The sequence below is a fragment of the Xylocopa sonorina genome, unplaced genomic scaffold (genome assembly GCF_050948175.1).
Source record: "Xylocopa sonorina isolate GNS202 unplaced genomic scaffold, iyXylSono1_principal scaffold0059, whole genome shotgun sequence".
NCBI classification, from domain to species: domain Eukaryota; kingdom Metazoa; phylum Arthropoda; class Insecta; order Hymenoptera; family Apidae; genus Xylocopa; species Xylocopa sonorina.
The window spans coordinates 390636-404290 of record NW_027490130.1 but is presented as its reverse complement, the minus strand read 5'-3'; the positions used below and the strand labels follow the sequence as shown (position 1 = coordinate 404290).

At 36.8% G+C, this 13655-nt stretch overlaps 2 protein-coding genes across 3 annotated transcripts in view; one reads left to right on the top strand and one right to left on the bottom strand.

Moving 5' to 3' along the window:
- Positions 1-12959, top strand: part of LOC143432211 (protein krasavietz-like) — a 215391-nt gene extending 202432 nt beyond the window's left edge. Inside the window, exon 8 of the mRNA XM_076908976.1 lies at positions 12950-12959. The gene's annotated coding sequence lies outside the window, so the exon portion shown is untranslated. The remainder of the gene's footprint in view (positions 1-12949) is intronic.
- Positions 11542-13420, bottom strand: LOC143432215 (tRNA selenocysteine 1-associated protein 1-like). Of its 2 annotated transcripts, none has more exons than XM_076908985.1 (5): positions 13293-13420; positions 13000-13224; positions 12543-12865; positions 12246-12445; positions 11542-11794 (listed from the first exon to the last, which is right to left on the bottom strand). In XM_076908985.1, exons 2-5 carry the CDS (start codon positions 13183-13185, stop codon positions 11670-11672), a joined length of 834 nt encoding a protein of 277 aa, XP_076765100.1. In that variant the 5' UTR covers positions 13186-13224; positions 13293-13420; the 3' UTR covers positions 11542-11669. The 2 variants fall into 2 exon arrangements, with proteins under 2 accessions (XP_076765100.1, XP_076765099.1); XM_076908984.1 differs by having other exon boundaries at positions 13000-13197.
- Between the last annotated feature and the right edge of the window lie 235 nt (positions 13421-13655).

Below are 13655 nucleotides of genomic sequence, written 5' to 3'. Positions count from 1 at the left end.
TACCATGGCCAATTAGTAATGGCAAAGAAACAGTTATCGGTTGTGGTAGACCAGACGATCGATAACTACAAGCAGTCAGATAGTAGTGAGAACTGTCAGAAAGCAGACATGTTACGAATTGCTACAATAGTTGTGTATTAATAGTTGATTAAAGTGTTCTAAACAGTTATCAGTTATTTTATTCTGTGTTATAATGACCGAGGAGCGCCTGATTCGCAACAATATTTTTTTTTAATTTTCATGTCATCGACACTTTTTAAATAACATTTCTATCATTATAGTACAATAACTAAGGTCAAAATGATTTTAAATACAAAAATTCATAAAAGTTTGATGATTGATGTTGTGGCGGCCTTTCGACTATCGCCACTAGAGGGACAGCACAGCCTACAATTTTCTGAAAGTACTCGCTAGCCTCTCCTTTCCAATATATAGAAGTTCTTAACTGTCCCTAATATCCCAGCGTCTAAGGCAGGGTCTGCTAGGAAGCCTTACTGATGAGTCCACTAGCAGGCCCAGGACGAAACGTTCTTCCCCTCTCTTTTCCTTCCTTTCTTTCTTCCTCCTTTATTCTATAGCTACATGAAGCATGCCGCTTCAATGTAAACAGTGAAATATATATCTACATATTATGGAAAAATGAATAAATAATTTTCAGTGATAAAATTATAAGATGATTAAATAAGTCCAGCCACACTGTACGATATTATTAGAACGAGCTTAAAGACAATCTACACATATTATAATATATTGAATCGAATTGAACTACATCGTTTCGGTAACCTTTTGTGGCGGCTTCCCGACACTCGCCACTAGAGGGACATCATCGCTTACAGTTTCCCGAAAGTGCACAATTACCTATCCATTCCAATATATACAACTTCTGACCTGTCCCTAACATCCTCGCGTCTAAGGCAGGGTTTGCTAGGTAGTCCACTAACAAGCTCACGACGAAACATTCTTCTCTCTCTTTTCTTCCTATCCTTTCTTTCATATAGCGGTAACCCTCCTATAACACAGTAGTTAGGTTCCTAGAAAATGCCGTGTTGTGTGAAACCGTATTGTATGAGATTCAGAGCTAGTACAAAAAGGCTGGTTACGTTCTAAAAACTTATTAAAAACAAAAATTATTTTTTATTCTACAGTTTAAAGACTACAAAGTTTTTATAAAAAAATCCACTTCGATTAATCGTTGATGTATGACTAGATCAGGGCTGAACAAATAGCGGCCCGCTAAAACAGTTTTAAAAATTTCAATTTTGTCTCTGCAACTGTAAGTATATAAATTCCCAACTTTAGTGGAACCATGAACAAGTGAATTTATTTAATTTATATTTATTGATTTTTATGGTAAAATTTATGGTACCTTTTCGAAAATACAAAGTTAACTAATAAATGGTATCACCTTAAAAGATGTGGCCTCCTCAGTGTAATATTAAATAATAAGGAAATTAAATAAAGGAAAAATTACATTTAATATTTTGTTTTCAAGTGTTGTTTTATTTGTCACACGTGTTTTACAGAACGCTCTACATCTATATCGACATGCTTGTCTTCTTTTTTATTTTTTCTACCAATTTACAGTAGTGCTACAAATCATCACAACATTGATACGCAACGACCCCAACTTAATTGTAGGTGATTTCAATGCCAAGCATAGACTCTGATACTGCCAATCCCAAAATTACAACGGGAAAGTCTTGTACGAAATAGCAACGAACCGTAACATTCAAATACATGCATTTACAGATCTGACCTACCAACCCACCACCCAAATCAAGCACCCAGCACCCTAGACTTCCTCATTACAAATAAAGCCAATGCAGAGTTATTGTCTGCCCTACACCAGAACGGTGGTCGGACGTGATTCCTCACCCATACGGGTATACCCAGACGGATCTACCCATCTACCAACCAGTTACACCCACCTCACTGAAAGGGGCGATGGAAAAATCCAGATGTGCCGCGGTGCCTTTCCCACGGGTGAGCCCTTCAGAGGGGACGAATCCCAACCGCCGGAGCACCTACGGGGAACCTCGGGGAGGCGAATTCACTACGTGTAAGCGAACACGCTCACTCTGACCCTTTTTGAATTAGGATGGATCAGTTTGGCCAAATTTATAAATGATCCAGACTGCCAGCCTCAGTCTTATTCAATTTTGCTCTATGAATGTGGCTCGGACTAATTTGGGCAAATCGATAGATGCACCAAACCCCGGAGTCGCAGTATTATTCAATAACCCCAGAGCCCCGTTAGCCGCCAGGCAAACCCGACGACCAGGTTCCACCACGAGGAGGTGGGGATGGGTACTTCCTGGACACCCAGGTTCTGGAACCGATAAAGCTAATGCAGTCTACAACCACCACACTATTACGGCAGGCTCCTCAGATCATTACCCAGCCTTTTTGTCGCCACTTGACAACGACGAATCCCTACCGAGACCGTTGTCATTTCGCACCTCGAAAAGTCTCGGTCGGGGTACTTAGTATACTTAGTTATACTGATAAAAATCACGTAGGCCAAAAAAAACCCCTACGACGCAGGCCGAAAAGAACCCTACGTGGTAGGAATGCAAGCAGAAAGCGACACAGTCGACGACGATCACGCGAACCGAGAGCACGAGCTCGAAAGCGAATTGAATAAAGAAAAGACGAACAACAAACTCTGTGTGGTGATTAGTCGATTATATCCCAACTATCCCACACCGCAATCCTCGGTTGGCCTCCCGTCTCACTCGGCTTGACTGTCATATAACAAATTGGAATAAATACAGAAACGTAATTAACAAGCATGTACCACACACAAAGCCAAAAATTAACACAACAGAAGACATTGATACAGAAATAGCCAACATCAACAGAAACATTACGCACGCAGCCTCACAGGCAATATCACACAAACACTACGTCTCATGCCAGAATAACCTGTTTCCTCACATAACCCACACGATCCGCATAAAAACAATACTCGTACGCTCTAACAAAGGTACCAAACACCGACCCTGAAATATATTCTAATCTCACTCACCAGACACGTCCAACACATATCAGAATGGAGAAATACACCAAGGGGTAAAAAATTACGCAAACTGTACCTAAAAGACAAATCCTACTGGAAATAGTCAAATTCTTGAATTTGTAAAATCAATACACAAACGCACCACTGATCTTAAATAACGTCACCGTATACACCGACGAAGAAAAGGTGGAAGCACTGGCAGCTTACTATGAAAGTATCCAACAAGCAACACGAAGCAATGACAATCCGTCCTTCACTGCACAAATTAATCCTTACATAGCTCATGTCTTTCTAAACCTCCCAAAAAATATAAACATAGCAGGATATGCGGGACGATATTGCACTTTACTCAGCAAGCCTATTGCCTCATAAAGCCCTTATTAGATGTCAAAACGCTACGAATTTAATAATAGCCTGACAACGGAAATGGAAACTTCACAAACGCCGATAAAACAGAGGCAATACTTGTAACACAAAAAAACATTGCCTACCTAGATACAAAACAGAACGTCATCATTAAACTACAAAAAAATACCTTGGAATACACGTAGATACCAAGTTAATCTGGAAACATCACATCACAGCAGCAAATAAAAAAGCAATAGTAACCGTCTCCCGATACTACAATCTCCTCAAGTCACTAAATCTCCCCATCAAACTCAAGCTCTTACTATAGCCCGCACTCAAACGATCTAAAATAATATACGCTGCTTCGGTGTGGCAAATAACAGCGCATTGTCACATAAATAAACCGCAGATAACAACAAACAAGTGAATACATACCGAAAATAACAGAATACGTTACCAAAATAAATAACAAACTACACAAACAATTAAAAAATCATATAAACCCTATCCTTAGGAACATACAAATAAACATAATGTTAATATAACTCAATGTAAATACAAACAAACTGTACATAGCATGTAAATAAAACTAACAAAACTAACATAGAATAAGACCGCCAACTAAAAAGACTATCCCCCCCTCCGGTTCTACATAACAATACTTCAAAACATCTTGCAGATAGGTATTTTACGAAATTTTATGTATATCTTTTTTCCCTATAAACTTACATTATAAATTGTACAATAGTTCCTAAGTACTAAAATAAATAATACGATAGGTAACGCAACAGAATCACTACAAGATACATTGTAACTGAGGGCAATGTAACGGGAGTAAGAAATCACACTCGACCTTTTTGCCCACAATTTAATATAAAACAATCAACAACAGTTAACAATAGCGAAACAATAATAAAACAATAGTTCTTAATGTTGGGGGCGGTGCTACGGCTACGATTTCTTTTACGTCGCTACGCGACTCTAGTGAAACTCAACTTGACCTCACAATTCTTAACGAATATGGAGGTTGCTCTAACGAACAGGGTGTTCTCGCCGAACTGTTCTAACCGAACTATATGCTAGCGCCGTTCTAACAGAACTATGTGCTTGCCTCGTTCTAACCGAACTGTCCGAATCGAACTGTCGCGAGGACGAAAATGTCGTCCCTTAAAAATGCGTATAGAAAAGGATGGGAAATCCCAGAATGAAAAGGATGGATGCACAGACGAGGAGAGTGAACGTTTCCACGAAACGTAACGGACGGAAATTGGTCATAAATAAACCAAGTTTAAGGATCTACCGTACGCGACTGGCAATGCTCAGTCGCGACGAAATCTTAAGGGAAACAATTGCTTGGCCCAGATGATGGACACAAACCAGACGGGTATCGGGTTTAGGAAACGCGCGGGCCTGGTCGCCAAGTGCTAACCCGCGGTGGCCAGACCTGCGCTGTGTCGTAGGAACGCATTGTTATTTCTTTAGAGAATTTACGACTCGAAAATACCAGGAATCGTAGCCGCCACATAACAATGGGATATTGTAATATTATGTAAAACGCTCACGCTAACAAATAAACAAAATATCAAATGTCAAATGATCATACCACATTCTCGGCCTAGCCTTCGAAGGGTAAGAACGTCCTGAAAATCAGCAGTGATTCCGAAAAATAGCAAGCAAGGTCATAAAACGTGATATGTACCGACAGCATACTGTAAGGCATATCGTGATTACCAACGACGTGTAGTGCTCGAGATAAGTTAAAAAATGCATATCTAAGAAAAGTGCAAAATCGGCTCACCCAAAGTGACATAGTGCACCCCCCACACTAAGGGCGCGGATCTTGCTGCGCAAACCAGCATCAACATAATGAAGCCATCCTTATCGCATAGGACCAAGCTCCACATTATCCCTCCGACGCAAGCCAAGGAAGTACTGCGATGAGCTATCGCCCATAGACACCAAGAACGTCGTAGCTAACATCCTCATAAACAATTCATTTGTGTTACTTAGCCACGAAACTGAAACGCCACCGAAACAGTCTATCAGGGAAAGGCCGCCTCTAATAGTGTTAAACGTATATTAAATCAAAAACATTGAATTTCACACATACGGATACAAAACAGTACAAAAAAGGAAATTCGTAATGCGAGGGAGAGCTACCAAGCACATTTGCGTCAGAAGACAGAAAAATTTACCTAGAGCAAAACCCTAATAAAATCGTTACGAGGCACAAGATGACGAAAGCAAATGCGGAAGGTATCTCAACCCCCCTCTCATTGTTCGTGATCATAATCCACCAGGACACAACCTTGGATCAACTACACTCCCAAAACGCAATCCTACTCCATGTACTTTTAAAAAGTACTATTCTTCGACCTGTAAACACATCAAGCATACACCCCCTTAACAACAAGTAACAATAATACAGCCCACACGGACAAGGATAAAGCAGAAACGCTAGCAGCATACTACGCAAACATCTACCAAGCAGCATACAATAGCAAAAACATATCATTTACAGCTCAAATTACAGGATAATCAAAAAAACATTTCAACGAAACACGCACGACCAACCCGCAAGGCCCCCATCATATCTGAAAAACGTTACCCAAAGAAATGCTCAACATAATCAGAAAACTAAAAAACAACAAAGCATCTGGACATGACAAAATACACAACATCCTCCTAAAAAACGTCCTAAAGAAAGCAACAGTTCACTTTACATATATAATTAATATCACCTTTAGATTCTCCTACTTCTCGAGCGATTGGAAACACGTGTGGCGGCCTTCCGACACTCGCCACTAGAGGGATAGCACCGTTTACACTTTCCTGAAAGTACCCGATGACCCATCCTTTCCAATATATAGAAGTTCTGAACTGTCCTTAATATCCCAGCGTCTAAGGCAGGGCCTGCTAGGTAGCCTTACTGATGAGTCCACTAGCAGGCCCAGGACGAAACGTTCTTCCCCTCTCTTTTCCTTCCTTCTTTCTTCCTACATCTTTACAGCACAGCAAACCGAAGCAGCGCAGCCGCTTCAAAATTAATATTTCATCAGTTATTAATAAAACCCACATTCACCTACGGATGTGAGATATGGTGTAATATCGGGGCATCAATAATGGGAAAGCTTAGAATATTCAAAAAAAGATGCTTGAGAGCATTGCCAAAAATACATAAACAATTCAAGAAGAAATAACTATAGACAAGACAAGTACAACGAGCAAAATAGAATACATTGACACGATAGCAAATATCAAGGTAAAAGACTGAATGTAACACGAAATAAATCTAAAGTGATAATAGCAAGAAATACTTTTTGTTTATTTAAAGTATATACTATTGTAAAACGTAATAAATAAACGTAATAAAAACAAAACGCAGTCTTAATTAGACCTCCGAAAGGTAAGGACGTATTCGAAGACAGCTGTAAAAGTGTGAAAATAGAAACTTTAGCCTTTTTACTGAAAACAGTCGGCGACGCTCGGAAAGGCAAGCCGTAGCTACGTGCGCGCCGAAGTGACAAAAATTAAAACAATTCTAATTAGTGACAAAGTGACAAAGTGCACCATAGCAAACAAGGATGCGGATCGCTTCCTGCAAAGCAATCAACCAAGATGAAGCAAATCCCACCGCACTGGACCAGAGTCCATATTATTTCTCCATCGAAAGCTAAGCAAGTCCTTACACATCAAAATGGCAGCTGGTAAGAACACATACACTTAAATGCAGACAGAAAAGAGCACAGACATATCAACAATAGAGGACATCACAGCGAATGTCCCAATCTCTAACTCTTTCGAGCTACTGAATGAAGAGCCCGAAATTGTCATAAACCAGCTCACCAAAAAAATTAAAAACCCTGAAAACGCTGCTAAAAATACTAAAAATCAAACACGAAATTGAAACAGCCTTCCACGAATCAGTAAACACCCACTGGAAAAACATTAAACAGATATATCGCAAAAAAGAATTCAGCTCCTTAGAATCCCTCAAAATCACTCCAAATGACTCCAACCTAATCTCGAAAGCTAACATAAACCGAACTGATCTTATATCAGATTCACACAGCAATCTTATAATCACAAATCGTGAGGACCTATTAAACATTCTAGGTACACACATCGAATCAATATACACGCCAAACGATAGTATAGACTTGAAACAATTTTCTCCTCTTATAAACCAAAAAGCAAAGAAAATCGAACAAGATTTAACACACGACAGATAGAACGATTCCATATTATGTACATTTACACCCATCAATACAGCATATCAGCCTAACAAGGACTCCATTCCATCAAACTCCTTCTCCAACTTTCATAAACTGAAAAATACCTTGATGGCATCTCGAACATGGTCCTCAAAAACTTGCCTCTCCAATACATAAATCACTACACCATATTATTCAACAATTGTCTCAACATTGCTTATTTTCCACGAGATTAAGAAACTACGAAAATAATCGCTATTAAAAACAAGAGGAAAAGATGGAAGTGATCCAATCAACTATAGACCTATCAGCCTCCTATCTAATATCAGCAAGGTATTAAAACAGTAATAAATGATTCAATAATCTACTTTTGCAAATCAAACAACTGTCAAATCAAACACTTGAAACAGTCTGGATTTCGATTCCAATATAGCATAATAGATACAGTTTGGCTGGACGGACTTTTCTATAAATTAGTAAAAACAAAATTTCCCCATTACTTAACAAAAATAATCTGGGATATGACCTATGAAAAGAAATTCTTTGTACCGGACAAACAAGGTACAGCGACCAAGTGTTTCTCAGACAGTAATGGCCTCCAACAAGGGACAGTTAATTCACCCATTCTCCTTAATATCTATTTAAGCGACCTCCTGCAAGTGCATAAAGACGGAAAATAACCGCCATGCTTTGATAGTGCCGTGACACGCAGTGTCGCTCCAGTGCTAGCCCTGTGCTGTTACGAGAACTGAGAGGCAGCACCGTGCTAGCACAGTGCTTAGAGTTCCACCCGGTGTCATTGGCGCTACAATCGCTGGTTATCTGGGTATTGGCATGAATTTTCCTGACGAATTGAAAAAATATATATGGCTCTCTCAGTAACTATAAATGTTGGCAAAGAACTACCAAAACGTCTGTCAGTACTCGTATGCGGATATCTAATATCTGACGGATTTAATTTGTATGGAAAAACGGGTTCCCCATTAACAAATGTGACGTCTACGCCAATGCAGCCTTCGAGCGATTCGCACGCCTTGTGTAGTACCACAGTATACAGTAGTGCAACTGGCACGATTTTATGTGTTACAAAATTTAATGCGCATGCGCGAAACAAGGCTCCGAATCGCAGTGCCATCTGAACTTCCGCCTCACTTGCTCTTTAGTTTTTCTTTCCTCTCTCTTTCTTAGCGAACAAAAAGACGATTGAATATCTAACCAAACCTGAAGCTGAATTTGGAGAGAATTCAGTATCTGTTGAAAGCTGCTTGAAAGCGTTGAAGCACGTTCAAGCTATTTCGAAGATTTTAAAAATATGGTATCTTCGTTTTTTTCATTAATGAAACCTTTACTTTTAAGATATTATATGTTTGTTACCGATATATTTGTATACATAGGTATTAAGTATATATAAAATAACTTTAAAATAAATTTTAAAATAAAATATACAATGTATAATATATTTTTTGTATTTTTCATTATATTTTTTCTTGTTTATCTTGTATAATATTTATGTTCTTACATTTTTATAGTTATAGTAACATGTGTATTTTATATTTTTTCGATTTTTGCTTTCTTTCCTTGTTTTTCAGTGTATTAGAAATAATACATTTATTATTTTTATTAAATTTTGATTAACTGAACGTAAAAATAAGTTGGGCAGATAGAGAGTAAAAAAATGCAAGTGAGATTGAAATCCAGGTGGCACTGCGATTTGGTTGCTTCTGTCGCGCATGCGTACTCAATTTTATGGTACACCGACATCAAAGGTGCCGACAGAGAGTTTCGCTACTGTATACTGTGATAAGATGGTGGCGACACCATACCGGCACTGTAGCGACACTTCCGAGGAGTGTCAGCAGATCCGTAGTCATCTACGTCCGCACTTGTTAGCTAAAATGCCGGCACGCAGTGGCAGCACGTTCTAGTCACCAGCGTAGCACGCGTGCGAATGACACTGCGCCAGCACCAGCGTGACACGCGTGTCATCGTTCCATTCAAAAATTTTTTCTGCATTGGCGTAGGCGTCACATTTGTTAATGGGGAACCACCTGTTATTCCGTACAAATTAAATACGTCAGAGTTTAGATATCCGCATACGAGTACTGACAGACGTTTTGGTAGTTCTTTGCCAACATTTATAGTTACTGAGAGAGCCATATATATTTTTTCAATTCGTCAGGAAAATTCATGCCAATAGAGAGTATTAAATACGATGACAGCATATTGTTTAAAGAAATGTAATAAATGATACATTTACTTATAAAATGTTGAACTAATTAAGTTACGTTTACTTTACTAGCGTATCACTATTTTCAGGTGAAAATATTGAACGTAATTATTTGTTTTCCTTTGGTACATATATTCTTGTGGTAAATGGTTTTATCGTTTGTAAGGATTATTAAATATAAAATATACCTTTGTTACATGAATTTTTAACGATGAGTTGAAAAAAATATTTATAAACTAAGTGTATGTATTTTTACGATAAAGTAATTAACGAGTTTTCTGAAAAAATCGCTGTATTAAGTTATAGTTTATAGAAAATAATAAAAAGAAGTTTTTATATCTTTCTTTCGTGTCAGTGTATCTATTTTCGTATCGAAATAAATAAATTGCTTAGTTTAGTCATTTTTAATATTCGTTTATAATTTTTATGCAAACAGCTTCTTCATTGGTATATATTAGCCCACGCCACTGGCACGCGTGTCACTATGGTGAGCTGATAGTGTCATTGGCACGCCGTGTCGGCCTTCTGCTATATCGCCGTGCTTTGATAGTGCCGTGACATGCAGTGTCGCTCCAGTGCTAGCTCTGTGCTGTTACGAGAACTGAGAGGCAGCACCGTGCTAGCACAGTACGTAGAGTTCCACCCGGTGCCATTGGCACTACAATCGCTGGTTGTCTGAAAAGTTTCCCCAGGGTAAGATTTATACCATTTAAAGAGCATAAAATGAGCTTCTTATACTGAGTTTTTCGTTAAAATCTGGGGAAATTTTTTTTGGGTATAGCAATTTTTCTCGATTTTTTACTAATCCAGAAACTAGAAATATGCATAAAAAATGACTTAAAAATTCTGAAAAAAGAAAAAATGATATAGCATTCGAAAGCTTAATTTTTTTGTGATTTTTTTGACACAAAATTCAAGTCGATAACTTTTTTCAGTCAAAAGTTATAGCCTCCGAAAGATTTCGCTAAATGCGTACTTTGACCCCCTCCCCCTCCCTTATAAAAAGGCCCGACAGATAGAGACGCTGGCAATTGGTGACACACATATAGATCTACAAATGTGCAAAGTTTAAATAAAATCGTGTAAGAAATATCGGATAACAGGGTGCACGGGCGGTCAACGAGGGTCGTGTGCTTTCCCCTGCGGCATCGCCCCTCTCCGGGGCTTTGCCTAAACATACGAATGGGCTATGACGTTGAGGGTGTTCTCGAGGCTAGTACGAATGGCCTAAGAAGGCATTCTTGTACGAACCTTCGGGTGAGACATCGAATAAGTACGCCCAGTAAACGTTGAGCCATCGAGTTGTTACTCCATTTTCCTCAACATCTTACAATCGGTTGGGGGCGAAAACATATGGTTTTTGTATAGGGTCCTTTAATGTTCAAGCTAAAATTAATATTTTCTCGATATTAGTATCGATATCAGTCACCTAGCCTAACCTGTAGACTTTTTGATATTGATACGAAATGAGAATTTGTAATATCTGTAATAATTTTTTCTCATGTTTCTTTTCAAAATAAGTGTCAAGCGTGTAACGCTAACACAGCTTGGGCTGATTGTGCCAGAATTGTTGAGATTCAAAGCATAAAATGTTAAATCGCCATACCGTCTGTTTTAGAGTAGAAGATAATAATTTGTAAAGTATCCTGTAACATTTCCTAAAAACGCAATATTTTAAAAGCCGAAAAATTCAACAGTTTTTGGTCTCCTGAAATATAAAGTTCAGTCTTCACTTTTATTGAATCAATTATTTCCCCTTGAATTCCAGAATAAAATAATTGTATATGGTATCACTAAAAATATATATTTATACAATTATAAGGGACATGGATGAGACAAAAATAATTTATATACAGAAATTTTAATAACATAATTCTAAAGTATCACATGGAATCCATTTTGAACTCTCCAGAGCATCCCATAAATTATAATCTTGTTCTATTATCTCTCTATTAAGTTTATCGATATCTATGGGGACTGAGTGTTCTGAAAATAAAGTAAAAAGTTATGTTTTTTATCTACTTAGATTATAATATGATAAATATTACGATTAAAATGTTTTACATCTATCAATTATCAAACACATTATAAAATCATTTCGCATAATCAATTTCAACATAAATTACTATCTTATTATTTAAAAATTTAATACAATCTGTTGATATTTCTTCTATTTTGTGTATGTGTATGTGTGTGTGTGTTATTAGTTAGTATATTTATTATACAAAAGTGTCAACAAAAACAAAGTGTACAAAATGTATGATTATTAATGTATAACATGAGAAGCATTAATAAGATATAAATAATAAGATATAAAGGTATTGTTGTATAAAATATTTATGTACACAAGATGAACAAAAGTTGTATGATTAAAGGATAAATAAATATATGTCTGTATGTATTTGTAGATGCATAAAAAGAAATATGTTTTTCATACCAATTAATTCCAATTCATCTTCTTCAGGTTTCTGATCGGATATGTAGCTATTATATCCATCCGATGTAGGTTCACTTTCATAATAACCTTGCTGCCATGCACTATAACTATTCCAATATGACGATGTATCATAATAATTGTAAGCATCTGAATTCATATTTGATGGTGTGTATTCAGAAGAAGATTGAGGAGGTGTTGATCTAAATTGTGATGGAAGAAGACAAATGAAGATTATTTATTAAAATTATGAAATAATTTACATTTTAAAACACACAGATTAAAATATATCTTCGATACCCTGATAATTTATTCCAAGGCCTAGGTACGGCGTTGCAGATCTTTAATGATTTTGTTCCCAACCCTCTATATCCATTCATAGTACTTAAACTATTCTTTTGCTCTTCCTCATTAGCAAATCTAACAAAACCATATCCTTTACTAAATCCAGAACTATCTAAAATTACTTTTGCAGTTCTAATTGAATTATATTTAGCAGCAAATGCCCTATACAAAGAATAATCGTCTACATCTGTCGATAAGTCTCCAACCCAAATGCTAAATTCTCTTTCTGCTGTTGGCTTTCCTGTTGTACTAGCATGGTTTAATCGAAACCTTACAGCCTAAATTATAAGAAGAATAAGATTTTAAGCTAATAGATGAATTATTTAAAGAAACGATTGATATTAAAATAATATAATAATAATAATAATGTAAATTACAAAAAAGATATTGATAAAATGTTTGAAATCCTTACTGGATTTGAACCGGGTATAACTTTGCCATTCAATTTATGCATAGCATCGAGTGCCATTTCATCGGTTGGAAAATGTACAAAACAATAACCTGCTGGTTCGCCTGTATAACGATTTCTCATTACCTTAACTGTTTGTGGTTGTTCTCCCATTTTATGGAAAGCGTTCATTATAAAACTTTCCGTCATATATGGTTCTAACTAAAACAAAATATTCTCTTATTTTCGCTGGAAACAACAGATACAGAATATTAATATCATGCTTTCATATAAAGTAAAAAATAACTTTTACTTACACCTCCCATCCACAATTGACATAAAACCATAGGTCCAGACATTGTTTTGTTTACAGTTGTACAGACGTTTTACAGATAAATCTCGTAGAATTCTAGAATGTAACGAAACAGAAACAATTTATAAATTTTGCGAAAGGAAAAACTATGGTATTTATAAATTTAATGTATGCCCTACGCGCCTAATTTCGTTAATATTAGTGATAACGAGGTTACGTAGCTAATATTTTTGTTTAAACAAAACAGATTAGAATGAATTATTGTGAATAAAAGAATAATGTATATAAATGCGTATGAAAAAATAAAATTCAAATTATATATAAAACAATAAGAAGAGCAAAATATTTCTCTAAAAATTCCATATCA

Excerpts from the sequence above, each read along its gene's own strand:
- LOC143432215 (XM_076908984.1), bottom strand. The coding sequence starts at position 13,334 with ATGTCTGGACCTATGGTTTTATGTCAATTGTGGATGGGAGGT. Across the intron at positions 13,198-13,292 it reads GTCAATTGTGGATGGGAGGT|TTAGAACCATATATGACGGA; the intron begins GTAAGTAAAAGT and ends ATTTTGTTTTAG. Across the intron at positions 11,795-12,245 it reads AGATGAATTGGAATTAATTG|AACACTCAGTCCCCATAGAT; the intron begins GTATGAAAAACA and ends CTTTATTTTCAG.